The following is a 27,098-nucleotide window of genomic DNA, read 5'->3' on the forward strand; positions in this document are numbered from 1 at the left end:
GTACATGAGATCACAGCACCATCATCCATCCCTGATCAGCCACCTGTGCATGAGATGACAGCGGCATCATCCCTGATCAGCCACCTGTACATGATATCAGAGCACCATCATCACTGATCAGCCACCTGTACATGATATCAGAGCACCATCATCACTGATCAGCCACCTGTACATGATATCAGAGCACCATCATCACTGATCAGCCACCTGTACATGAGATGACAGCACCATCATCCCTGATCAGCCACCTGTACATGAGATGACAGTACCATCATCCCTGATCAGCCACCTGTACAAGCTATCACAGCACCATCATCCCTGATCAACCACCTGTACATGCCCGAGCACTCAGCATCAATACCCGAGCACTCGGCATCTATTCCCGAGCACTCGGCATCTATACCCGAGCACTCGGCATCAATACCCGAGCACTCTGTATCAATACCCGAACACTCAGCATCTATTCCCGAGCACTCAGCATCTATACCCGAGCACTCTGAACCTATGTTTGCACATTCAGTATTTATAATACCTGAGTATAAGGCCACGGCCCCACTATCAGTATTTGGTCAGTATTCGGTCAGTATTTTTTCTCAGGAGTGGGAGCCAAAACCAGGAGTGGGTGATAAATGCAGAATTGGTGACTTGTTTCTATTATACCTTTTCTCTGATTGTTCCTGGTTTTGGCTCCCACTCCTGAGAACAAATACTGACGGAATACTGACCAAATACTGATAGTGGAGCCATGGCCTATGGCATTTATACCCGAGCAGCCAGTATTACATGTCCACCAGAATTAAGAATATCATAAATACCTGTGCACTGACCACTGATGATGGTGCAGGCTCAGGGGGGGAGGCCACATGGGGTCCTTCAGAGAATTATCACACATTGTCACCAATACAAAACTCCATTGTGCCAACTCCTTACTGGAGACAATGCAGGAACCCGCCCTCTCCTAATAGTTTTCTTTCCCTCCACTCCCCTCTTTGCAGGCTTCTTTACCCCGGGGTTCTGTTGTTTTGTGCTCTGCCCTTTATTTACACTGCAGACAATGATTTGAACTTGTTTTTTTGGGGGGTAAAAAGAAGCTGAGCCCGCTGTGCGGCTCAATGGGTAAAACACACACCAACAACAACATGGCAACTGGGTCCAAACCCTGGAGTCTGTCATATGTATTTGGTCAGTGTTTGTATGCCAGAACTAGGAGCAGAATTTACAGAGAGAAACTATAATGGAAAGATTGACACCTGTTTTGGGTTTTGGAGACACTCGTGGTTTTGGCATACAAATACTGATGTGTGAATAAAGCCCAAAGCTCCAGACGGTGCACAAAGCAAGTGGCACTACCCGATAATACTGATCGTATTTATCCATCAGAGGAGGCATGAGCCGCTCTCTGCCTCACTACAATACTACATCATTTAGGACATTTGCATGTGCTATACAACACCTATACACTGTAATATATGGGACCAGATAGGTGGCGGATTATCATATATTCTCAATTATTGGATGTGTAAGAGTATCTGCCGTTGATCTGGCTTTTCCAAAATTCTGGATTATCCTATAACTTTGCACGTTCTGGATTATTGGAAGACAAATCAAAGGAATAATTCAGATAGGGCAGATTTGTTGCAGAAATGTCTGTGACTGTGTCATTCATCCGAATGAGGTTTGCAGAAATCCATGCACACGTCACAGAAATATCCCCCCCCCCCCCCCCATTCATATTACATTCATGAGCCGAAATTTCTGCCGGGTGTAAACATACCCTAATACTAATGATAATGAGATCATGGGAAGATCCACACACTTCCTAAATATTTACAAAGTGGGTGGATGTGGGGGGCTGCTCTTTCATCTCAGGTCCCCCTATTTCTCCCTAGGGTTGTTAGGAAAGTTGTCCAGCTTTTTTTTAACTCTGCTTCAGACAGGCCCACACGTGTCGGCCAGATGCCACCTGACCCCTCCACATTCCTCTGACACCACAGTATGGACAGGTGACAGCAGACCCAGAGGGATCCTGGCTCCCGCCGGTCACTTTTAACTTTGCAGTCTCTCTCATGTTGTCCATGGGTGGCTGGGAAATGACGGTGTCCTTTTCCGAGAGTGCATATAGCTTATATACACCCGAGATGAAACCCTCTTAGCTTCTGGCCCAAAGAGAACATTCCTGATCAGCTAGTGGTAACCCCCCAAATGCACAAACCTCGAAGATACAAAGTAACAACTGCAGAAGTGATACAGATCAGACAAAGTAGAACTCCAAACCAAAAGATCACTCACAATGGTGCATTAGTGTAGGCCCCTGCCTTTGTTTGCCCATTTTCCACCCCTTGTATCAAAGATGGGTGATGGCACAACGGAGCCTGATCTCCAAGGTTTGACTTGTCTATGAGCAGCTTTCACTACCCATGGAGCAGAGGTCCAAGTGCCATATCTATCTATCAGCAAAGGAGATTTTACCATTATTGTGATACAGAAACTGTTACCGTTCTCTAAAATCAGGAACAGCTGCCAAAATGATGATAAAAGGATCAGCTTTCCCTGGAACCACCACAACTGGACACCTTCATCGAGGACCACTGTCCAGGCGGGGGCATTCTGATGTCTCACCTTATGACATTTGATTGCGGTCCACGATTTTCACAGACCCATAGACTTCTGTGGGTAATTTTGATCCGTGACTCCAATAAAAAATGGACATCTCCGGGATTTTTTTTATGAAGACCACTCAGTCCTCAAAAAAACACAGACATGTGAACAGCTCCATAGACTATAATGGGTACGTGTTCTAAGCGTGGAAAACACTGAACTCTCATGTTTCTGAATAGGGGTTTAGGCCGAATTTAGATGTCCATGAAACACAGTCAGTGATGTATGGACTGGCTGAGGGTTTTCTGACCAAAACTAAACAGCCTCAAAGGCAGGGGCGGACATTTTGGCCTAGAAGGTAACGGGGCCACATCCAGCTCCAAACAGGTGAAATTGTGCATTTTGGCGAGTTATTAGACTGGAAAGGACCCATGTTCTGTTCTTGCACAAGGACCCTCTTCTGTCTGTGTCCACCACTGCTCATAGGTATATACAGGACTGTTGAGTTTGGGTTGGGGGACCAGAGTCTGTACACAGACAGCATTTCACTGGCGTCTAAATTCAGCCTCAACCTTAGATTTAGTGGAGACAAATACAGAGAAACCTTTTCAAAAGGACCACCGTCTTATCCACATCTGATTCTCTGTGACAGACTTCTCTGCCCCCTTCCACTCTATATATTGCACAAATATCTTCTAGTAAAATCCACCCCTAGCAGAGTTTTCAGTGTAGTTATGGGTTGTGGTCTACGGTTGCACTGCACATTTTAGGCTGGGATCACACTGGTATTTAGAGTTCTGTGTTTTCTGTTCTGTTATAGGAACATTTCCATTAATCGGATAGACAAAACCGGTGCACGACGGATCCCATAAACTAGAATGGTCTGTTGGTTTCTGTTTCTGTGCAGGAGGTCATCATAAAAGTGGCAGAAATAACAACAGCTACTTACTACAGCAGATTTAAATATTAATTTAGCCACAGGTTTACATAGGACTGCAGGTAAACCTTTATCTGTACTTATAATGATGGTCAGTCCCTGATACAGAAGAGTCTACATTGTAGCAAGTGACACAGCAACAGCACCACCTACTGGTGAACGTGCAGTACAACAATCACTAGGAAAAGACATTCAAATGTAATCATCGATTGAGCAGGTACTATAAATATGTAGCTCTATACTAAGATTTAGGCAACATTCAGTATTTGGTCAGTATTTTACATCAGTATTTATAAGCCAAAACCAGGAGTGGGTGATAAATACAGAAGTGGTGACGTGTTTCTATTATACTTTTCCTCTGATTGTTCCACTCCTGGTTTTGGCTTACAAATACTGAAGTAAAATACTGATCTAATACTCAATATGTGAACGTGGCCCAAGTTGAGGACTGGTGTGACACTACACCCCGGCTGATACTCACCTCTTCTGTAAGCAAGGCGCCAGGTAGGAGTCAGGCTATGGGGAAACGGTCTAACAAAAGCATCAAATTCTGTGTCTGGCTGCACATTACTGCTCCTGAATCCTGTGCTAGCACTAACTACTCTGTGGGCTAAGAGGAAGGAAGGAAGGCCTGGCAGAGCTGAAACTTTTAAGACCATGATTAAGACTTAAACATCGAAACGCGTAGGTCCTGATCCTTGTAGTGCACCACATGGACAATTGGTGTGGAGCAATGTTTTAATGGGCACAATAAAAGCTATGTTTTATTTTAAGAAATTAGCCTGATACGCTGGATCATCCTTCCCTTTTTCCTCATCTGAGTTACTGCAGCTTCTCGGACCGGATCCAGGCGAGGTGATTTGGCTCCATACTCTGAATGGTGAGCAGACTCAGTTGTGCATTTGTTGTAAACTTTTATTTTTATTACAAATTTCTTAAGAAATGTTCAATCAGCCTAAGCTGATAGTATTCCTCTGCCCCTCACATCCTGACATTAGCCAGAAGAGAAAGAGCTTCAAATCGGCAACATCACTGCCATCTAGCGGTGAAAAGAGGCAATTACATGAGAGCATTCCGATGGATCCCCATGTCTCAATTATCTGATTATGTTTATTTATATAGCACCATCATATTCCACAGCGCTTTACAGATATCATCATCATCACTGTCCCCATTGGGGCTCACAATCTACATTCCCCATCAGTATATCTTTGGAGTGTGGGAGGAAACCGGAGAACCCGGAGGAAACCCATGCAAACACGGGGAGAACATACAAACTCCTTGCAGTTGTTGTCCTTGGTGGGATTTGAACCCAGGACCCCAGCGCTGCAGTGCTAAGCACTGAGCCACCGTGCTGCCCACATTGGATTCTTCACTATTACCATTAGGGCCATCACCGCTTTTATACATCTATATAAATCAGTGATATTTGCACAGGACATATTCTCTCCAATTCATGATCTACAAAAACAAAAAAAAGAAAACTCTTTCCCTAAATCTCAGATCAATGCATGCAAACCAATTAGTGATTATGCCCATGAACTTTTATATCATTTACGCCACATTCATACTCAAGTTTCCTAAGAAACAAAAAAAAAAGAAAAAAAGAATGGACTATTCTTCGCCAAATAAGATTTTCATCACTTATTAGTCTGTGTCCAATTCCACCAGCAGTAGCTCATCGGTTTCTTTTTCACATGAGGGGAAAAAACAAATATGGAGGTTTCTCAAGCTTCTCCTGGTAACAGACCGGTATCACACATCCGATTTTTTCATATGTGGTCTGTCAGTGTTTATCATGGATACAAAAAGTACCTGTTATAGTCTATGGGGCTGTTCACAAGTTTGCCCCCCACCTCTCCCCAAAAAAAATGGAGACAAATCCTAATTTGATCCTAGTCTCAGATTTAAATCACCCATTCAAGTCTATGGGTTTGTGAAAAACTAGGCAAGCGCATGGATGGCACTGTCAGCGGCATCATAGTGCTTTGTTTTTCACAGACTGTTTGATAGGTGATAAAACTGATGACTGATGAAAATCTCACCAAAAACACTAATAAAAATGGGTGCTTATTTTTTTTTTACATATGCAAAATAAAGCCAAACTGTGAAGCTGTTCTTAAAAGCATATGCCACATCATCCGTTTTTCATCCATATTGTCACCCGCAGGGCTTTACTTCTGTATATCTGTTTTGTACATCAATATTTGATACTATAGTAAAAAGCCAAATAGTTTCCCATCTTAATAATTGCAGTATATCCGTCAGAGACACAACATATGGTAAGTACATGTTAAGTTTTTTGCAGCAGAAATTTCCACACAAAAACGCTGCATTTTACAGCACAAGCAGAATGAATGGGATTTCTGAAATCTCCTTATTTTTTTTTCATTGCCGATTTCAACCATCAAAGCGTTTATGTTTTTTTGTTACAAATCTGCAGCATGTCAACTTTCACCCATCCAGAAGAATGTTGGGGGACGCATCAAAAATGCATGCAAAAATTGCATCAAAAAACGTATTTTATGCAGTTTTTCCTGCCAAGAGCCGTGCTTTTATGCTGAAATTTCTGCTGCAAATACTCAACATGTGCACGGAGGCAACTCAGATGGCATCATTTTGCTATCCGCTTTTTGTTTTTTATTTTTTGCAGACCCATTTCTTTCAATGGGCAACTTTGATGCAACGGCTCACAGACAATTGTATCTTAAACAAAAATCTGGATAAAATACGTATGTCAAACTTTGGCATGTGAGAATAATTGCATGTGAGGAGACGCCATGGAGGCCCAGCCTTGTGAGACGCCCGATCTTGTTTTATGGCCTCCTGGCGTGCACACAATAAACGACACAGCTTGGCGATTCCCCTAAGTACTTTATTGCTGCTCAGAATTACAAACATTATTTTGGAAAATTTATGTTAATCACCTGATACATTTATTTGCATAAATAATAAAAGTGACAGAGGGAAGTTTTCTGAGGTCCACCGTCCGGGAAGCAAGTGCAAGAAATCAGCAAAGGGGGGGAGAAAAAAAAAAACAAAAAAAACATGTGCCTGGGCGGCTATTCTCGGAGAACTACAGTTTGTGTTCATTGTTACTGAAGTCTTACAATTAATCTGTATATTGCCTTCTATTAAAATTAAAAAAATAATAAAGATGTATTGGCACCATAGAAAAAGAAATCACTCACACAGACATAACTACCTGTTAATGCTGCGCAGGACAGAGCGCAGAGGAGGTAGAGTAAAATGCGTTCACACTCCCTTACCCTTAAGAGTTAAGCAACATTAACATGTAGCAGTGACAGTGATGCAGAAATGGGGTTGTGGGTAGGTTAATAACGGTTGCCACAAAACAGGTGAACATAGATTTTTTTTTTCCCCAGTTTTTGACGGTAGGTGTGTATTTCCTATGACCCTTTAGATGCAGCTCTGTCCTCTACACTGATGCATTGTTACAAACTCAACTGTGAGAAATATTACAACTCTGATTTGCAGGCCCTGGGTTGTAAGCAATGAATGTTCCCATTCAAGGACAGTGAGCAGAGATATTAAAAATGGTGAGGAATTGAGTCACAAACGGAGAGACTTTACCCCAAGGGTGATTGTTTTTTTTGTGCCCTTATTTGGTATTTAATCCATTTTCGTCCTTGTCTGTTTTGCAGCAAAACGGCTTCCGTGCATAATACATCATAAATGTGTCAGTAAAGTAGTTAAAAAAAAAAAAAAAAAAAAAAAAAAAAATCAATAAAAACCAAAGGAATAGCATATAAAAAAAAAAAAAAAAATTTACCCTTGAGGGTAAGTTTCCCCCAGTTGCTCTCAGTGATGTTATGCCACCTCAGTGGTGGAGTACAATTGCACCAAACTCTTGTCACTTTTTACATGTCACAAATACTAAACATGGTGGATGCCTTTACTCCAGTATAAGAACTGAAACAAGCTTTATTTTCCATTTTCCCTCTTTCTCCAGTATAGCCACGATATATCAAGATTAGTGATGAGCGAGTATGCCTCATTAACCCTTTTGGCGAGCACGCTCGGGTGCTGTTTGCCAGGCTATCTGTGCATGTGTCACATCTGTCTAACAGCCTGGACACTTGCAGGCGCGGCGACAATGAATGAAACGCCGAGCACGCCAAAATACTCGGCGAGCACCAGAGCGTGCTCGCTGAAAGGGTTAATGAGAGATACTTGCTCATCACTAATCAAGATCTTTTTCAAAAAGGAATAAAAGTGGGTGACCAAAATCTGTGACGATCTCTGATGGGGTTTTAGATGGAACGATGTGACCCTAGAATCGGCCATTACCTATCCATCTATCTTTTTTCTTGAATATATTTTCCAAAGGCTAAGGCAGCATCCGCTAATCTGTGTGTCACTGTTAGAGTACGGCAGTAATTCACGGACTGGCCACCAGTGCCCAGACCTGAACTTGATAGTCTCCTAGACATTTATGAGGCTGTCCGGTTCAGGTCATGAGACCTGCGGGCGGTTCGAGATCCGTAATCAGACTGATGTGTGAACGTGGCCTTAGAGGATAAAACAGGGAATACAGATGTATACATTACCTATTCTGGGTCTGCCGTAACAATAAATGTGGGGAAAAAAATGGACTTAGCTCTTTAAAAGGGGCTTGATCTCCATTAGTCCCACACACAATAAATAGTCTGTCATTGTGCATTTACGTCTGCTGCTTCATGCAAAGAGGGGAATTGGGAACTTGGGGAAGGAAGGAGGCCCCAGTGATCAGCAACTTATCACCTATCCTGCAGGTAGATATCAAGTTGATATTGTGCGACATCTCCTCCTTAAAGGAAAACTGATACATCTCTGCATGAAAGCAAAACACTGCTCCTCCAAGTCTTGAGTGTTGGGAACAATGCAAGAGGCAAGTAAAAAACTAAGGCCATAGAACAAAACTATACAGAAAGGAGACATTAAAAAAACAGCTACTAACTACTGCTGCAATGGACACCAAGCTCACGATGTCGAGCGACTTCCACATAAGCTGTTAGAAATAAAAAGAGGAAATCCCGTTCTCCCGGGGACGATGCAGAGACTAGACCGTGTCAGTGTCTGTTCAGACCATGAAGCATAGAGGCACATCCACACATGATGCAGATTTCCTACCTGGATTTGTGAAGTTTTTTGTGGTGAAGATTTTTAAACCCTATTTTTGTTTCGGATTTTACCCCCTTCAAGTGTAATGGGATAAATCTGTAGAAAAATCAGCATGTTAAATGTAGATGTTTTAGCCGATGTTTCCACCACCTGCACGTACTCCTACTCCCATCATCCTTTCCAAAACAAATACATTATTACTGCGGAGAATATACAAATATATGCACCTATGGGTGAATGAGGCTGCAATTCAGAAAACTTCTTAGTGATATTGGAGGAAGGGGGTGAGAACAATTACTACAGTATCATCTGCCGTGTAGTGGCCTGGGATGAGTGACGAGATCGGCAGTGCACTACTCTAGGTGCTTCATTAGACAGGCATGCAATCTAGCCCCAGCAGGGGAAGATGAAGGCAGTCACAGAGAAAGTATTACTACATGTAGGCAATCGTGTAATAATTAAATGGCTCTAGAGATAATGAGGTGGGGGGGTTCAGCAGTCCCAAGTAGGTCACGTGGACATATGTTGTGCAGAAGGTATAAGCCCCAATTAAGTAGAACAATGATTTTCTATTACGACACTGCTCAAAAAAATAAAGGGAACACTCGCATAACACATCCTAGATCTGAATGAATGAAATATTCTCATTGAATACTTTGTTCTATACAAAGTTGAATGTGCTGACAACAAAATCACACAAAAATCATTAATGGAAATCAAGTTTATTAACCAATGGAGGCCTGGATTTGGAGTCACCCCCAAAATTAAAGAGGAAAAACACACTACAGGCTGATCCAACTTTGATGTAATGTCCTTAAAACAAGTCAAAATGAGGCTCAGTATTGTGTGTGGCCTCCACGTGCCTGTATGACCTCCCAATGGAGGCCACACACAATACTGAGCCTCATTTTGACTTGTTTTAAGGACATTACATCAAAGTTGGATCAGCCTGTAGTGTGTTTTTCCTCTTTAATTTTGGGGGTGACTCCAAATCCAGGCCTCCATTGGTTAATAAATGTGATTTCCATTGATGATTTTTGTGTGATTTTGTTGTCAGCACATTCAACTTTGTATAGAACAAAGTATTCAATGAGAATATTTCATTCATTCAGATCTAGGATGTGTTATTTGAGTAGTGTATAAACAGCAGTAGTTTCCCTATAGAAAGCCCAGGATAGATGAGAAAATGGGAGAAGGAAATTTGCTGACATATCTGGTCCTGAGGTTGCACAGGATGAACTCAGACTGGAGACTGACATTTAATGGAGAGTTAAAGGAAATTTGAGATATTTAAAAAAAACAAAAAAAAACAACAAACATTGATCCAATAAAACAATGATGATCAATGGAAAAAGAAAAAAAAAAGTTTTTCAACTGAAAACGGATAAGAAATCTGATATAAAATCTAGCGGTTATACAAAGACTTAGCTCCCTGCCTACAAAATACATGAATACACATAGAAACCTGTACAATGCAGTTATAACAGAATATTATATGAAGGGAAGGGTGGCAGCTACAGTGATTGACAGACTCATCATCCTCATGATCGACAGTGAAAACGATTGACATACACAGACATCTATAACCTGGACACACTGAGCGGTGAACAAACACCCAAGTTCAATGCCTAAACAGAAGAGTCACTTTCAGCTTGTCAGCAGCCTATCCAGGGAGCGGGAGGATCAGTAAGGAGTGGAGTCAGACAATGTGTACGGTTCTTCCATCTTCACCATTCTTAATTGTCCGTTATGGATCGGACCAGAGCCTCACGCATCATGTCGTCCTCATCAGCGCTGTAATCCTACAAGAGAAAAAGGGAAAGAACCAGGAATGTAAAAATAAATGTAATTCCTCATAAGCACCACTAGAGGGAGGCAGAAGTTGCTGAAAAGAGAAAATACAAACAGGATTCACAAAAACTTCAAGCAGGGAGGAAGAAATATATAACATAACAAGTGTAGGAGTAAGCCTGACATCCCATAGTCTCCCTGCAAACTTATCACCACAGTGCAAGCTGTTTTACACCTTGCCAGCCTTGATTCTGACAATGCTGATGGATAAAATATTTTATTTATTGCCATAAAATAAAATCTCTCTTATCTATTTCAAAAGGGAATGTGCCATCAGAAAGCGAGCTGTTTAAATTAGGATTGGGTGTTAAGTTATTCTTTTTAAATACAGGTGAGGAGGTTTCTCCTTGTGGAGAGTGCAAACTCAGTGTAGGGAGAGTTCTAGGCCAAGCTATGCTCCTCTGGGAAATTAAGGAAGACAAGTCCAGTTTAAGATTTCAGAAACTGATAAAGAGCATGGATTTTAGCTGTTAACTTATAAGACTGCAAATTAGATGCGCTCCATAGACATAAAATTGTATTGCAGATAATACTCTGCCTTTCTAGCTAACTTAGCTGAGAGCAATGCATCATTCACCAGTAATTCCACCAGGGGGCAGCAGAGGAACATTAATCTCTTATTGAGTGCAACCAATTAGGTGACATTAGTCAGACTAAAGTACAGGGCAATATTTCTGTGACGCTGCCACATTTACAACAGTGGTGAACGGCTATTAATAAATCCATTTCCACAGGGTTAATAGAGCAGCGCTGTCTCTCACAGTCAGTTCTTAAGAGCATAGTAATATATAGATTTACTAACCACAAATGTGTCATACGAGAACCTGTGACGGCGGTGGATGTGCTCCATGAAATTAGCGCTTCTGTAGCCCGGATCTCCCCAGGGCATGGAGGCACAGATAGGGCAAACCTAAGAGGGAGAATACAGGTGAGGTGGTAGATGGGCAGCTGGCGTACATAGGTTATAACCAGAATTTCAGGCCTTACCACTGGGGTGGGGTCAGAGAAGTGGCTTTTATTGCAATGGTCCACCAAACCCTCCTGATCCAGGTTTTGCTGCCGACAGTATGGACACACAAAGGTGAAGCGGTTTGGGACATCGCTGCAACAAAAAACAGGAGGGAAGCTTTATGGAGCATTAAAAATAACAGTGCACGATAGGAATATAATATATACGCTGCTCCATATGTGTGGGGCACAGCACACTGATGGCCGCGCCCGCAGCCGTGTATAGGACTGGCCGCGCCCGCAGCCGTGTATAGGACTGGCCGCACTCATCTGGCACATACTTATGGCTTCCCTGCACTTTGAGGTTATTAGTCTTGCAGACTGACTTCCAGGGAACTTACCTGACAACTTGTGGCTGCTCCTTCTTCACCGACTTGATCCCCTCCATGACGTAGCTGTCGTATTTGGAACAAGTGGCAGAGTGGCTTCGCATGTTTGATAGGGCCATCTGTAATGAGAAGGAACACGTGAGCAGTCAGGAAACCACTCAGCAGACGCAGCTGGAAATCCCCCTGATTTAATTAAAGAAACAAAAACTGACTCCCGAAAGAGGAAAGTCCAGAACTTTATCACTATTAATAATCTCAATCAACTCAGCCTGAAGGGGGAACTCGGGCCTGACTGATACATGGAGAGAAGTCCTGTGCTGAGGGCGGCAGAAGAGAACCCAAAACATCACACCATTTACATTACATCCTCCCTATAAGTGACTTATTAATATATCGCTTACCATGTATGGATCCTACAGCTGGCCAAACATATTAGATTAGCGGAATTCACTCACCAGTGATATAGTCACGTTGACAGCGCTGCAGCTAATCAGCGAGTTGCACAAGCCACCGAGTTTAGTCATTGGCAGGAGACCATAACAGACACCATGAGTAGCGGTGGGGGGGTGTCAGTGCTGGACCCCGGATGGTTAAGTAAAGCACAGTGAGTGAGTGTTTTTTTAACAAACTGCAGCAGGAGTTTTCCAAAATCAGAAAACCCCTTTAAAGACAAGAGATTAGAACATTCCTTAAAATATCAGTGCATCTGGCGTATCTCTTCTAATCCCCCTTGGTGCACATATACAAGTTCAGCCAAGCGTTCTGTAAGGGGAGAGTGGAGTAACCGCTGCCAGACCACATATCCTGAAGTAACTGGTGGCTTGGCCAGCTCTAAGGGGAACTCCTATCTCATACATTTATGGCATAACCACCAGATAGATCTACTATATGGTTTGAGTCCCTTTTTAAAAAAAAAAAATAAATATATATATATATATATATATATATATATATATATATATATATATATATATATATATATATATATATATATATATATATATATATATATATATATATATATATATATATATATATATATATATATATATATATATATATATATATATATATATATATATATATATATTATTTTTTTTTTTTAAATAAAAACCACCTCTCTGAATATCTCCTGCCCCTGAGGGCAAAAAAAAATGCAGAATTTGGGGTGGAATCAAAATGTATTATTCTTTTGACACAAGGGCCATGATGTCTTGCTGAACAAATTTCAAGACCAGCACTATAAGTTAAAAGCCTATTACCTCCTGTGAGTATATGCCACAAATTCTACTTAAACCACTGCAACCTGCACCGGTCAGTACGCCAATGGTAGTCACACAATTTGCCGGGGATTTAGAAATATTCTGCTCCAAAATCCACATCAAAGACTTTGAATAAGCTCCCAATTGACTTGGATGTTTTTTTGCTTAATGCCCAATGTTTCAAAGCTCCCATAAACTACAGTGGAGTCACAGACTCCTTTCTGGAGTACCAAACATGGCAAGAGGCTCCTGTTTGCCTCCAATCCTTGCATGCCCGTTTTTTCAATCAGGTCATAAATCAAAAAAAGGTAAATTTGGCACTACTGAAATGCCTTCTTATAAGGCATAGGACACACACACTACGGCAGCAGGAAAACGGGCTGGCCAAACTTAGAAATATGAGAAACTACAAGTGGCCCTCACCATCTGTAAAATCCTCCTTTATTTTGTGACTTTAAAACATGAATGTGAGGAAGCGGGGGGCGTTATGGATGTTTCACGTAACACGCCACACTTGCAAATGAATGGGAAACCTGATCACCTCTCCTATCCGAGGCATGCAGCAGGGCCCCGCTGTCATGTCGGAGCCGTTTACTTACAGAACTGTTGTCTTCTCCTATGGCACACCAGTAGACTTCTTCGAGCCGTGTGATTACAGTATAATACTTGTCTGAGAACGATCCAAAAAAAAAACTATATCTCCCACAATCCACCACAAGTGAACATGCTCTAAACCAGGAGTGGTGAACCAGAATGTAAGCCTTGAAGTCGGCATTGTGACTTGTGTATGCAATACAAGTGTCATGGAGTGAGGCACTGAGGACCCCAATAGGCACAGTCCGTTACCATACACAGAACCTTTCTGGAAGTTGTAGGGATCTGATTCACTCACTTGTAAATGACAGCCTTTACAGGAGGCCTGGACGTCCCGCATTTGCCTCTCCAGATCGGAGGCTTTCCTGCCGGGGCTTAGGGGGGACCGACACACAGCGCAGATGGGGCTTTTCTGCTTCATACACTGCTGGTGGCAGGAGGAACAAAATCTGCAGAAATAAACAAGAAGAAACCAAGGAAAACACGTCTACATTAATAGACTGACCGGTGATCTGCGGCTGTCAAGTGCTTGTGAAACAACAACCCCCCCGCTTGCAGATCACTGAAGACAGAAGATCTGAAACCCTGACTTGGAATTCCAGAAACAAATACAAACAATATGGCTACAGTAATGTCCTGAAACACCGATAAGCTTATCAGGGTGCCAAAAAAGATGGGTGACAAATCTGGGAGGGAGATGTATTACAAATACCAGACAGGCTAGTGAGAAAACATAAGCCCTTAAGGCCCCCCATACACCTAAGACTAACGTTAGCTGAACCCACCGATATCAGCGGTCTCGGCCACCAGTCTAATGTGTATGGGAGACCCCCCCCCCAATAGATTATGTCGGAAGAGATAAGAAGCTGGCATGTCCGATTTCAGACTGCTGATCCTTTTGTTCTCTGGAGATAAGCTACCTCCAGAGATGTCTGTCAGAGGCTTTCTAAGGCAGAGCACAGGGGCTCCCGGCAAAGCACAGGGGCTCCCGGCAAAGCACAGGGGCTCCCGGCAAAGCACAGGGGCTCCCGGCAAAGCACAGGGGCTCCCGGCGCCTTCCTCCACTGTGTAGGATAACCCCTTGTACACATTCAAGCCTTCACTTTTTTACACAAGCCCAATTTTCTCTGGGCTCACAGATCTGACGCAGAAGTAGCATGGGTATCCACCACGATGACCCACACCAAATCACTACATTAATCTCACAATAAGGTACACAAAGAGATAAGATCACTTACCCTTGCAGTCTATGGTAGTGCCTGCTATTTTACATTGTTTACTACTTACTTTTTGTCTGCCAAACTTTTCTATACCATACAAATACAACATAATACCATGCGCTCCGTGAACATTGAATATGTGAATTATAAACGGCATTAATGCCACAGACTATACTTCTGAGGCATTTAGTGCACGGTTTGATCATCTGCCAATGACAAGGTGACCTCTTTGTCGATGGGAACCTACACTATCAGACTTACCTTTCCTGGGCCTACAAATTAAAATGGGTTGTCTGTTACTTTAATATTGGTGGCCTATCCCTAGGTTAGGTCATCAATACCAGATCGGTGGAGGTGCAATACCCGGAGCGCAGACTGATCAGCAGGTGACGGCCGGATGTGCATAGTGGTGGAGCAGAACTACAAAGCTCCGTCAAACGCATAGTGGCCGCAGCGAGGTACTGCAGCTCCACAGCTATTCCTATGTAGTTGCAGCTGTGCAATTGATCATTTCCGGCCGCCACTGGCACCAGGATCAGCTGATTGGTGGATGTGCTTGGCATGCCAACACCAAGGCTCACAGTTTGAAGAGCTGAAATGTTACACAGACATGGGTGAATAATGCAGGGCTGTGGAGTCAGTAAGCCAAACCTCCGACTACAACTCCCTCATACATGGCTCATGTTGAAGTGATTCATTTACTGTAGCAGATTCATCTCAGCTAAAAGTCTAGACCAGGGGTCCCAAACATGCGGCCCCTCCGGCTGCTTCTTGAGGCCCGCAGGCACATAGACCCCATAACGATCGCGGCTCTCTCCAGCAGCCGCCATCAGCGCTGTAATGCAGTGTATTGCCGCGCAGAGACTGGGTCTCTGCACAGCAATACCAGTGTCACCAGCCGGCCTATCAGAGGCCAGCAGCTGACATTGGCGTCCCAGCTCAGCAGGGTATGACATCACTGCCATGCGCAGATGGCAGCTGCTGGCCTCTGATAGGCCGGCGGGTGACACTGGTATTGCTGTTGAGAGAGCCGGTCTCTGCGCAGCAATACACTGCATTACAGCGCTGATGTCGGCGGAACTGGAGAGCCGCGATCGTTATGGGGTCTGTGCCTGCGGGCCACAGGTGCAGAAAGGACGCAGAGGGAACGGAGGACAGGTGAGAATTTTTTTTTATTTTTTCTCTGTCATGTGAAATGCACCACAGGGGACCCTGAGCGCAGGACGAGGGCGGGGACCCCGAGCGCAGGACGAGGGCGGGGACCTGGATGGGGGACCATGTCTGCAACCTGGGGGACCATGTCTGCAATATGGGGGACCTGGCGGGGAGACCATGTCTGCAAGATGAGGACCAGTTCAAAAGGTGTACAGAAAATAAAATGGTATCACTAAAAATGTCACTTTGTCATGCAAATAATGCGGCCCCCCAAATTAAATGTTTTTCCGTGTGCGGCCCATATGCCCAGCTGAGTTTGAGACCCCTGATCTAGGGTATATAATATACACAGGGGCAGACATATCATTGGTGCTCACAGGGGCCACTTCCACCGATAAAAGCACAGGGGCCCGTGTGTGTATAGACTTCTCGAATGACACCAGTCCCGTTAATTCACGTCTGTGTTTAAACACTGATGTGTGAAGGAGGCCTTAGGCAATAATAATCAAAAAAATATATATATATTTTATATATATATATATATATATATATATATATATATATATATATATACACATACACACACTAGACCCCCTTCACACATCAGTGTTTAAACACGTACGTGAAATAACGGGACTGGTGCCATCCATGTTATTCATCCGTGTCTCCATTTTTACGATCATTGTAGTCATCAGTGTTTTTCCAGTATGGATAAAAAAAAAATGGCAAAACTTCTCCTATACTTCACAATATTATCCCCTTAATGACCAGGCCATTTTCCGATTTTGCGTTTTTCTGCTCCCCTTCTTCCCAGAGCCAAACTTATTTTGTTTTTCGGTCAATATGGCCGTATGAGGGCTTATTTTTTGCGGGACGAGTTGTACTTTTGAATGACACCATTGGTTTTACCATATCGTCTACTTTAAAAACGGGAAAAAAATTCCAAGTGCGGTGAAATTGCAAAAAAAAGTGCAATTCCAGAGTTGTTTTTTAGGGTTATTTTTACCATGTTTACCAAATGCTAAAACTGACCTGCCATTATTATTCTCCAGGTCATTATGAGTTCATAGACACCAAACATGCATAGGTTCTTTTTTATGCAAGTGGTGAAAAAAAAAAAACAAAGTTTAACAAAAAAATGGCACCATTTTCCGAGACCCGTAGAGTCTCCATTTTTTCAGGATCTGGGGCAGAGTGAGGGCTTAGTTTTTACGCACCGAGCTGACGTTTTTATTGATACTATTTTGGGGTAGATCCGATGTTTTGATCGCCCGTTATTACATTTCATTTAAATGTTACGGTGACCAAAAAAACGTAATTCTGGGGGTTTTAATTTTTTTCTTGTTACGCCGTTTACTGATCGGATTAATTCTTTTACATTGATATATTGGGCGGCTCTGAATGCGGCGATACCAAATATGTGTATATTTGTTTTTTTTATTGTTTTATTTTGAATAGGGTGAAAGGGGGGTGATTTAAACTTTTATACTTTCTTTTAAAAAAAATTTTTTTTTACCTTTTGCATGATTCAATGTCTCCATGGGAGACTAGAAGCTGCAGTTGTCTGTTCTTCTTTACTACACACAGGCGATCATCAGATCAACTGTGTGTAGCAGAATTGCTCGCTGGCTGTGAGCGCCGACTGCTGGGTGGCACTCATAGCAATCTGGCAATGACAACCGCAGGGGTCTCCTGCAGACCCCGGGTTGTCATGCCAAACCATCGGCGACCCGCAATCATGTGATGGGGTCGCCGATGGGTGGAGCCAACGATGCGTTTCCAATAAGTGTGAGTTAAATCCGCTGTCAGAGATTGACAGCGGTATTTAACAAGTTAACAGCCGCGGGTGGATCGCGATTCCACCCGCGGCTGTTGCGGGAAAATGTCAGCTGTATAGATCAGCTAACATGTGCCTAGAAAAGTGCGGGCTCAGCACCAGAGCCCGCGCTAAACAGGGGGTTGTGATGTGTGTCGCACTATTACGGCAGACGTCATAAAGGGGTTAAACCCGCACAGCACACTGATGGTACACTAACTCCATCCATGAGCTGTACGTGTTTATCACGGACCCCTAGACTTGTATTGGCCACTGTCATCCGTGCTGCCAGAAAAAACAGACCTGTCTCCATGTGTTTTGCAAGGACACCCGGTTAGGTTATAACGGGTACCGCATTTACTCTTCTGGGCTGATGCCGTGTATACACCAGTTGTCTCTGTTGATACATTTTGTAATATCACAAGATAGTTTTCTGTCCACAGCATGGATGTGCTGTCTATACCTGCGGGACTGTCGGGGCCTATTCCCTCACACATACTACCAGGACAATGTAATGAAAGAGTAATAATTATACTGAGGATTCATTCCAAGCCTGTGTTTTATGGTCTGGGTACATAATGCATTTTCCGGACTGGCTGCGAGTCTCCTCACCAGAACCCAACAGCTTCATATGTGCCTGAGGATGTGGAGTGTGGGGTCCGGAGATTCACAGTCGGACTGGAAATCACGGTCCATATAGCCTTAGGGCCGTTCCCACTGCGTTCTTCACCACGTTCACTCGGGCTTGCGTCCGAACCCCCCGCAAAACAGGATATGTGCATATGCGCCGACAGGGCCATTGACTATAATGGTGCAGATAGGACCATTGACTCTACCTTCACCATTATAGTCAATGTCACTGCCAGCGCATATGGCCGAATCCGGCTTTGAATTTATTAAGCCTGTGAATTAATATTTAACAGAAGGGAGAAAAGCAGCATGAGCCTATAATACTGTGTGGATGGGGCCACGGTGGGATTTGAACCCACAACCCAGCGCCGCGCCCGTCACTAAGCTCTGAGCCACCAAACCTGTAGGAAAAAATTGTGCTTCGGCCGAGACCACTTCATGTCTTGGAGTCCCTGGCAATGTCCTGCCAGCTACATATGTGGCGGGCAAGCCACATAGGAGAACTCTCCGATCTGCTGCCTATCTATCCTATCTATCTTCTGATAGATATCTGGCTCGCTGGCAGATGCTTTCTTTATTACACTACCATGATCTCTGCACTGCACCCGATTATACAGGTAAACCTCAGCTCTATTTATATGCCCGTGATGGCAGAAACTTCTAACTTAGGGAGACTTAAAAAAATATATATATATCTAAACCTGCTGGCAGAGACCCCGCCCCTGCTGACAGTGACCCCGCCCCTGCAGGCAAATTGTCCCGCCCCTGCTGAATATTTAGGGCAAATTCATTGAAAAGTCGTTGGTTTTGCCACCAGCTCATTTGCATAAGTCGGTGAGCGAGTGCTCTGATTGGCTGGCTGTGGAATGCTGCATCTGCAGCCATGTGATAGACCGGAACATCATCTTGACAGGACAGGTCGCTGTACGAGGGACACGGGGTCACAGATTAAGGAAATGGGGCGTAACTCAGGGCTGTATTTACCCCTGGGCACCTTAGAGCGGGTGCCTAGGGCGGCAGACTGCAGGGGGCGACGTCAGCATGATTGAATAAACAAAAATGTATTTCCCCTGCTTCACCGCTGGACCGAGCGTCAGTATAGCCGATGATATTTGGTGGGGATATCTATCCATCATCTACCACATCCTATACATAATTTAGGGCAGGGGTCCCAAACACGCAGCAAGCGGGCTGCATGCGGCCCCTCCGTCTGCTTCTTGCGGCCCGCAGGCACAGACCCCGTAACTATCGCGGCTCTCTCCAGCAGCCGCCGACATCAGCGCTGTAATACAGTGTATTCCCGCGCAGAGACCGGCTCTCTGCACAGCAATACCAGTGTCACCCGCCAGCCTATCAGAGGCCTCAGCGCTGTATGGGGGGGGGGGGAGACCTGGAAGCGAGACCATGTCTGCAAGATGGGGGACCTGGCTGGGAGACCATGTCTGCAAGATGGGGGACCTGGCTGGGAGACCATGTCTGCAAGATGGGGGACCTGGCTGGGAGACCATGTCTGCAAGATGGGGGACCTGGCTGGGAGACCATGTCTGCAAGATGGGGGACCTGGCTGGGAGACCATGTCTGCAAGATGGGGGACCTGGCTGGGAGACCATGTCTGCAAGATGAAGACTAGTTCAAAAGGTGTACAGAAAATAAAATGGTATCACTAAAAATGTCACTTTGTCATGCAAATAATGCGGCCCCCCCAAATTAAATGTTTTTCCGTGTGCGGCCCATATGCCCAGCTGAGTTTGAGACCCCTGGTCTAGACCCTTAGATCAGGAATAGGACATTTCATAACTTTCCCAAATTCTTATGAAAAAAATATTCCTCACAAACTGCATTGAACTACTGTACCCAATTTATTATAGATTTTAGGAATGGAGTCTGTCTATTTTATACCGACTCCACAGCCCTGGAATGACAACCACCGTCCCCCCCCCCCCCCCCCTTCACGTCTGGACTGCTGCCATTTTTATTGTATGCATACTTAGGATGGCCCATCAATATTAAACTACTGGACAACCTCTTTAAAAGGACAGGCAGGATTCAGCTCTAATGAACAACGATCTTTGATCAAATGTGCTGAGTGTAGTCTATATAGCAGTAATGCTGTCAGTGGGGGTTGCATTTGTGTATATGCTATAGCAACCTGTATGTTGTTAGGGAGCTGATTGTCAAACACTTCACTGTTTTATATAGTATAAGTACGCTCCAAGATAATTACAAAATGTTTCACAGTCACTGTATATAAAAAAAAATAATTTTTTGTAAAGAATAGAAGTTAAATATCCAAAATCAGTGACAAATTTCCTAAAATTATCCTAAAAATAGGACTATTGTGTATAGTTTTAGTTTTCTCACTGACTTCCTGTTAGTATATATTGTCTTATTAGGAGGCCAGTGATTTGGTCAAAATTTAGATTCAAAGGGGGATTTTTTTTTTTTAAATATATATATATATATATATATATATAAAAAAAAGGGAAAACTTAACACAATGTAACTCCAAGTCAATAACACTTCTGTGAAATCTACCTGTCCAGTTATGAAGCAACACTGATTGTGAATCAATTTCTCCTGCTGTTGTGCCAACGGAACAGACGACTGGTAGAAATGATCGGCAATTAGCAAGACACCCCCTATAAAGGAGTGGTTCTGTGGGTGGTGACTACAGACCATTTCTCTGTTCTCATCCTTTTTGGCTGTTGTTTTGGTCACTTTTTCATTTTGCCATTGCTCTCACCCCTAGAGGTACAGTAGCATGAGGCGGTGTCTACAGTACAACCTACAGAAGTTGCTCAGGTAGTGCAGTTCATCCAGGATGACACATCAGTGCGAGCTGTGGCAAGAAGGGTAGCTGTGTCTGTCAGCACAGTGTCCAGAGCATGGAGCAGATACCAGGAGATGTGGAGGGAGACATAGGAGGGCAAGAACCCAGCAGCAGGACCGCTACCTCCTCCTTTGTGCAAGGAGGAACAGGAGGAGCACTGCCAGAGTCCTGCAAAATGACCTCCAGCAGGCCACAAATGTGCATGTGTGTGCACAAACGGTTAGAAACCAACTCCATGAGTGTGATATGAGGGCCTGACGTCCACAGATGGGGGTTGTGCTCACAGCCCAACACCGTGCAGGACGCTTTGCATTTACCACAGAACACCAGGATTGGCAAAGTCACCACTGGCGCCCTGTGCTCTTCACAGATGAAAGCAGGTTCACACTGAGCACATCCTTCAGCATGACCAGTTTGGCAGTGGGTCAGTAATGGTGTGAGGTGGCATTTCTTTGGCGAGCACATGGAGGGCTGTGCGGCCCTCCAGAGGTAGCCTGACTGCCATTAGGTACTGAGATGAGATCCTCAGACCCCCTATGAAGGGTCTAAAAAGAACATCTCATTGCTGGAGGTCAGTGAACTAAGATCAGCAAAGGAGCAGCAGAAGTAAATATCTTTTATTGATATAATTTTGGGGTACATATTACATTTTGATCAAGGAGCAGCAACAAGGAGCAGCAACAAATAAAAATGACAATTTTTTTTTAATTTCAATGAAATTCACCTTACGTGTTAGACAATTTTATATTTTGAAATTTTATGAACATGACTATACCAAATGAGTACTTTTTTTTTTTTTTTACATTTCTTTAAAGTGAAGAGGGGTGATTTTAAGTTTTATATCCCTGCAGGGGACTTAAACCTGCAGTGTAGTCTATATTAAAAAAAAAAAATTAATGACAGACTGTGTCTGGACTTTGGCAACGGGGGCCTTCAGCAGAGCATAGTCTATCCATTGGTGCCTAGAGATCATGTCGGGCTCTGAAACACTCGGGCCCGAACGCAGCACTTAAATGTCAGTGATTGATAAGCAGCGATCACTGCTGTGAGGCAGATGCCGGCTATGTAACAGCTGTCATATGGAGTGGACGCAGCTCCTGAGCCAGCGCCATGCACCCTGACTAGCCGCATGATGGATATATATCAATCATGTAGCATTAATGTGTTAAAATATGTTTTCTTTGAAACGCGCAGAGTTTTAGAGTGAGACACAAATCGCTGCAGTAATGGAGCAGATCCTCAATTCATCCTGTCCGTGGCTCGGGGCGCATAAATCAGCTGACAGGTTCCTTTTAAAAATTCAATTCAAGTGGAAAATGCACCGCAAATCCTGGCTCCTTCCGCTCCAGTAATGAGACGCCGGGAATTCGAAACCTGCATCACAGCTCAGTTTCCGTGAGGGAACTTCCCTCGGAGCCCAGGTAAGGTTTATTGCAATGTCACTCACACGGGAGCTGTGGAATCTGCAAATTGAAACAGGACCTCTGCAGCAATCTCATCCTGCCAGGACCCCAAAGACCATGCTCCCACTGGACCCTTCTAGTGGTATAACCTTAATCTGCTGTTTATTTTGTTGCAGAAGTAGTTCTGGTTCTCCTCATCCCACGTCACGCTTAGCAAGGCTAAACTGTGACAAACACAGCATTAACAAATTAAAAGGGGTAATCCAAGATACAGAATATCAAAAACAGCATTAGAAATCAGACTGAGATCAGAACACAATGCTCGGACTGGCCGGTGGCTTTCCCGACCCGAGCATGACGGTTTCATGTATTTCATTGCCACCAGCCAGCCTGCACACTATGTGCCGATTTCTACATCTGACTGCGCTCTTGGGAGAATCCTTTCGGACTCTCCTCCAAACCAACGTGTGTGTGTGTGTGTGTGTGTGTGTGTGTGTGTGTGTGTGTGTGTGTGTGTGTGTGTGTGTGTGTGTGTGTGTGTGTGTTTGAATTTTATTGAACAAAACTACCAGAGGATAAAGAATTTTGCGCAAAAACAAAAATGCTCTTTCACCTGTTTTGCATCTTGTTAAAGCAAAAAGTCACAAAAATTGCACCAAAGTTTTAGGGATACATAAAATCCCTCCAGGAAGGCGCAGGATAAGGAGGGGCGGGGGGTGATCTAGGGATCATTCATGTACATTTTTAAAGTGATTGGTCAGGCATAAAGTTCCGGAATAAGTCTAAACTCCTCCCACCGTGGGAAAAAAAACAAATGCAAAAAAGTTACATAAAGGAGGGCGCAAATGGAAAAATGTAGTAGTGCAGAAAAGAAAATCACTAAGAACAGGGGCAAATGCAACAACGTATCAGGCTCCAGTGACATCCGCAATGTTTGGGGTCTGTTGTAAGATCTACAGCTATTGGGGAGAACATAGGTAGTAGTGAGGACCCCCGAGAGGAGGAGCCTCTGCTGTGGATTATGACGGTTATTTATCCATTATGTTTTGACTTTCCAACATTAATCCAGGACAAATCATTACTGACAATTACGTCTCATGTCTTACATGGGACTGCAGACAAGCAGCTGCACAACCTTCACTTTCACTTCCTACCCACAGAAGAGGATTCTGAGAAATGACAGGCGCTGCTCAGGTGAGGCCACAGCCACCATGACACTACAAAGCTCAGCATGCCCCGGCACACACTGACTTATACACAGCAGCCACCAAAGTGACACAAAGTAACAGGGCGTCACGTGACCCCGCGGCGAGGACTCACGTGTGGCCGCAGCTGACCCGCACTGGGTCCTGATACACCTCCAGGCAGATGGGACAGATGAACCGCTCCATGGGGTCCACATCCCGGGCCGCCCCGGAGCCCCTCGGCCAACGCTGCTGCTGCTCCCCCGCCATCACTGCCGACACTTCCGCATACACCTTCTGACGTCACTCATCCCAGTCTCCGCCCACCACTGCCGCGGCACGTGACCTCCCCGAGGGTCACATGACATTTATGGTCTGAAAACTTCCCGATCTGACGTCATCATCATCTAATAATAATAATATAATCACCACCGCCATAATAATCATTATAGCTACCGATATCACTGCAGTCACACTGGTCGCAATCATACAGTAGTCATCATTAGGCTGTAGTCAGACAATGAGGACCAAGAACAGAACTTAGTAGGCAAATAATAATAACAGCAACAAATACGACCTAGAATAGTGTTAACCCTTAATGTGATGACATATAAAACTGTAATATAAAAATATGACAAGTAGTAATAAAAGATGCGGACAATAATGATGTATTGTGTTAAACGAATTGTTCAAGATTTTAATTAAAGGCCTTTTCCTCTCTTTATTAATAGTTACCAATAGGGTGATTAAAGAAGAGAAGATGTTATACTTATCCCTGGAGGCCTGCAGCTCTGAGGGTCTCTGCCAGAGTAAGGATCAGGGCCGATGTCAGCACCAGGGCGACTGCACCTGGGGGACCACTGCACCTGGGGGACCACTATACCTGGGGGGTTCCTGCGCCTGGGGGGCCACTGCACCTAGGGGGCGACTGTGCCTGGGGGCCACTGCGCCTGGAGGACTACTGCGCCTAGGGGGCCATTTAGCCCATATCTCCATTGGCGAGATCTGCCGTATATATACATCAGATGTGCATACTGTGTGTATGGAGTAAGCTAAGGAGCGGGCACCCGAGTCTAACTGATGTGATCAAAGCTAGCTCTGGTCACAGCAATTTTACCCCTTATATGCCGCTGTCAATCACAAGAGCAGCATTTAAGAGGTTGTGGAAATTCTCCCTATCAATCACCATCGGCCTGTGGCTAGGCTTCCTAGGAGAGCTGTAATTTTACAAAATACTAGAGTATTATAGTATTAGTTTATTATACAAGCTATCAAAGATTCAAGTCCCATTGAAAAAAAAATATATATATATATATTTTTTTATTTTATGTATATATACCAGTAGCGTAGCTACCAGGGGGGGCAGAGGTCCTGGGGGAGTTCCTGCGCCTGGGGGACCACTGCACCTGGGGGGTTCCTGCGCCTGGGGGACCACTGCACCTGGGGAGCCACTGTGCCTGGGGGGTTCCTGCGCCTGGGGGACCACTGCACCTGGGGAGCCACTGCGCCTGGGGGGTTCCTGCACCTGGGGGACCACTGCACCTGGGGAGCCACTGTGCCTGGGGGGTTCCTGCGCCTGGGGGTTCCTGCGCCTGGGGGCCTGGCCCGGCAATCAGAAGGGCCCACCCGGAGCCAAGCTATCCTTAACTATCGTGCACAGCTGGCTGGTACAGGTAATCCCCGTGATAGAGCAGAGAGACACGATCTCCCTGCACGACCGCTCTCTGTTCGGTAGACCGCACTTCGCTTTAAGCCTCCGTTCTACAGAACAGCTGAGGCGCCGACGCATGCTCAGGATGTCAAAGTCCCGGCACGGTGACATCATCGCGCAGCATCGGGACTCTGACATCTTGTGCGTGTGTTGGCGCTATTACAGCGAGTTGGTGCACCCAAACCTCGCCAGTGGAGTCGTCCGGATCCTGGATTATAAATCGTTATTACCTGTGTAGGCCAGGAGATTTGTGTGGCGCCCACACAAGTCTCCTGGCCTACACAGGTAATAACGATTTATATACCATTGGCAGCTCCTGCTGTAAACTCTGTTCATGCATAAGCACTTTGATATATTCCATGTTGTTGAAGACCTGTATTTGAATGATGCACAATCATCTATACAATAGGTTTGTTTAACTGTCGTCAAACGGAGATTTTGCCTTGTATTACTATACCATCACACAGCCCCTGTATTATGGTATATTTATTCTTTCTACTTTGATATACATTATATACTGTCCTGTGTCCGCGAGATTTTAGTTGACATTAATTGTTTTTTAACCATTGTATGTAATTTGGTGTGCGCGCCTGTTCCTGCAGTGCCACCCTCTTACCCAACCATGTATTCCGTTTAGGTTTTTTATATGTATTACATGCATACTCTCTGACTATCTTTGTTCGGTTGTTCTTTATGGCTTTTTGATAAACCTTGAAGCTGGCCCTGGTAAAGACACCCTGAGCCTGCAGCCATTGGTGGTCGTGACATTATGATTTGCAGAGACTGTCAGAGTGGCAGTGCTGATGCCAATGGGCAGATTCTAAATGTGAGCATGTTTTATCAGAATGGCAACTTTTAATAAGGAGCAAAAAACAGAAGAAAAGGTCAAAAGACATTAACTTTTATTTACTTGTTATATTACCTGAAGGTTTATATCAGGGGTCTCAAACACGCGGCGCAAGGGCCGGATGGGGCCCGTGAGGCTCCGTTGTGCGGCCCTTAGGCCCCTGAGACAATCACATCCAATGAGCCATGGACCACTGACTTCAGCACTTCTTTTCAACTAAATGTGCGTCCTCGCCAGGGAGGGAGGTGAGGTGAGAAGAGTTATTATTTATGTGTAAAGAGCAGCAGAATGGTGGACAATGTTACAAGAAGGGGACAAGGATGAGGACATTACTATAAGATGGGACCCGGATGGGGACATTATTACAGGACGGGGACCATTATTACAAGTTTGGGGACATTATTACAGGATAATGTCCCCAATTACAGGATTGGGGACATTATTACAGGATTGGGGACATTATTACAGTACAGGGACCAATATTACAGGATGAGATTCCTTTATTACAGGACAGGGGACATTATTACAAGCTTGGGATTATTACTACAAGGCAGGATAGTGTTCCCAATTACAGGATTGGGGACATTATTAGAGGATTG

General features: G+C 44.3%; 1 protein-coding gene across 1 annotated transcript; it reads right to left on the reverse strand.

Moving 5' to 3' along the window:
* Positions 1-9,746: 9,746 nt before the first annotated feature.
* Positions 9,747-24,276, reverse strand: RNF114 (ring finger protein 114). The gene is made up of 6 exons (XM_073682703.1): positions 24,078-24,276; positions 14,002-14,152; positions 11,860-11,966; positions 11,498-11,612; positions 11,313-11,420; positions 9,747-10,461 (listed from the first exon to the last, which is right to left on the reverse strand). Exons 1-6 carry the CDS (start codon positions 24,209-24,211, stop codon positions 10,396-10,398), a joined length of 681 nt encoding a protein of 226 aa, XP_073538804.1. The 5' UTR covers positions 24,212-24,276; the 3' UTR covers positions 9,747-10,395.
* Positions 24,277-27,098: the final 2,822 nt, after the last annotated feature.

Source organism: Phyllobates terribilis, unplaced genomic scaffold (assembly GCF_046119375.1).
Source record: "Phyllobates terribilis strain yellow unplaced genomic scaffold, ASM4611937v1 Scaffold_5__5_contigs__length_657084704, whole genome shotgun sequence".
In the NCBI taxonomy this organism is placed as follows: domain Eukaryota; kingdom Metazoa; phylum Chordata; class Amphibia; order Anura; family Dendrobatidae; genus Phyllobates; species Phyllobates terribilis.

Coding starts and splice junctions, on each gene's coding strand:
- RNF114 (XM_073682703.1), bottom strand. CDS start 24,211: ATGGCGGGGGAGCAGCAGCAGCGTTGGCCGAGGGGCTCCGGGGCGGCC. Junction 14,153..24,077: donor CGGGTCAGCTGCGGCCACAC/GTGAGTCCTCGC, acceptor TTATTTCTGCAG/ATTTTGTTCCTCCTGCCACC. Junction 11,613..11,859: donor GAGCAGCCACAAGTTGTCAG/GTAAGTTCCCTG, acceptor TTTTTGTTGCAG/CGATGTCCCAAACCGCTTCA.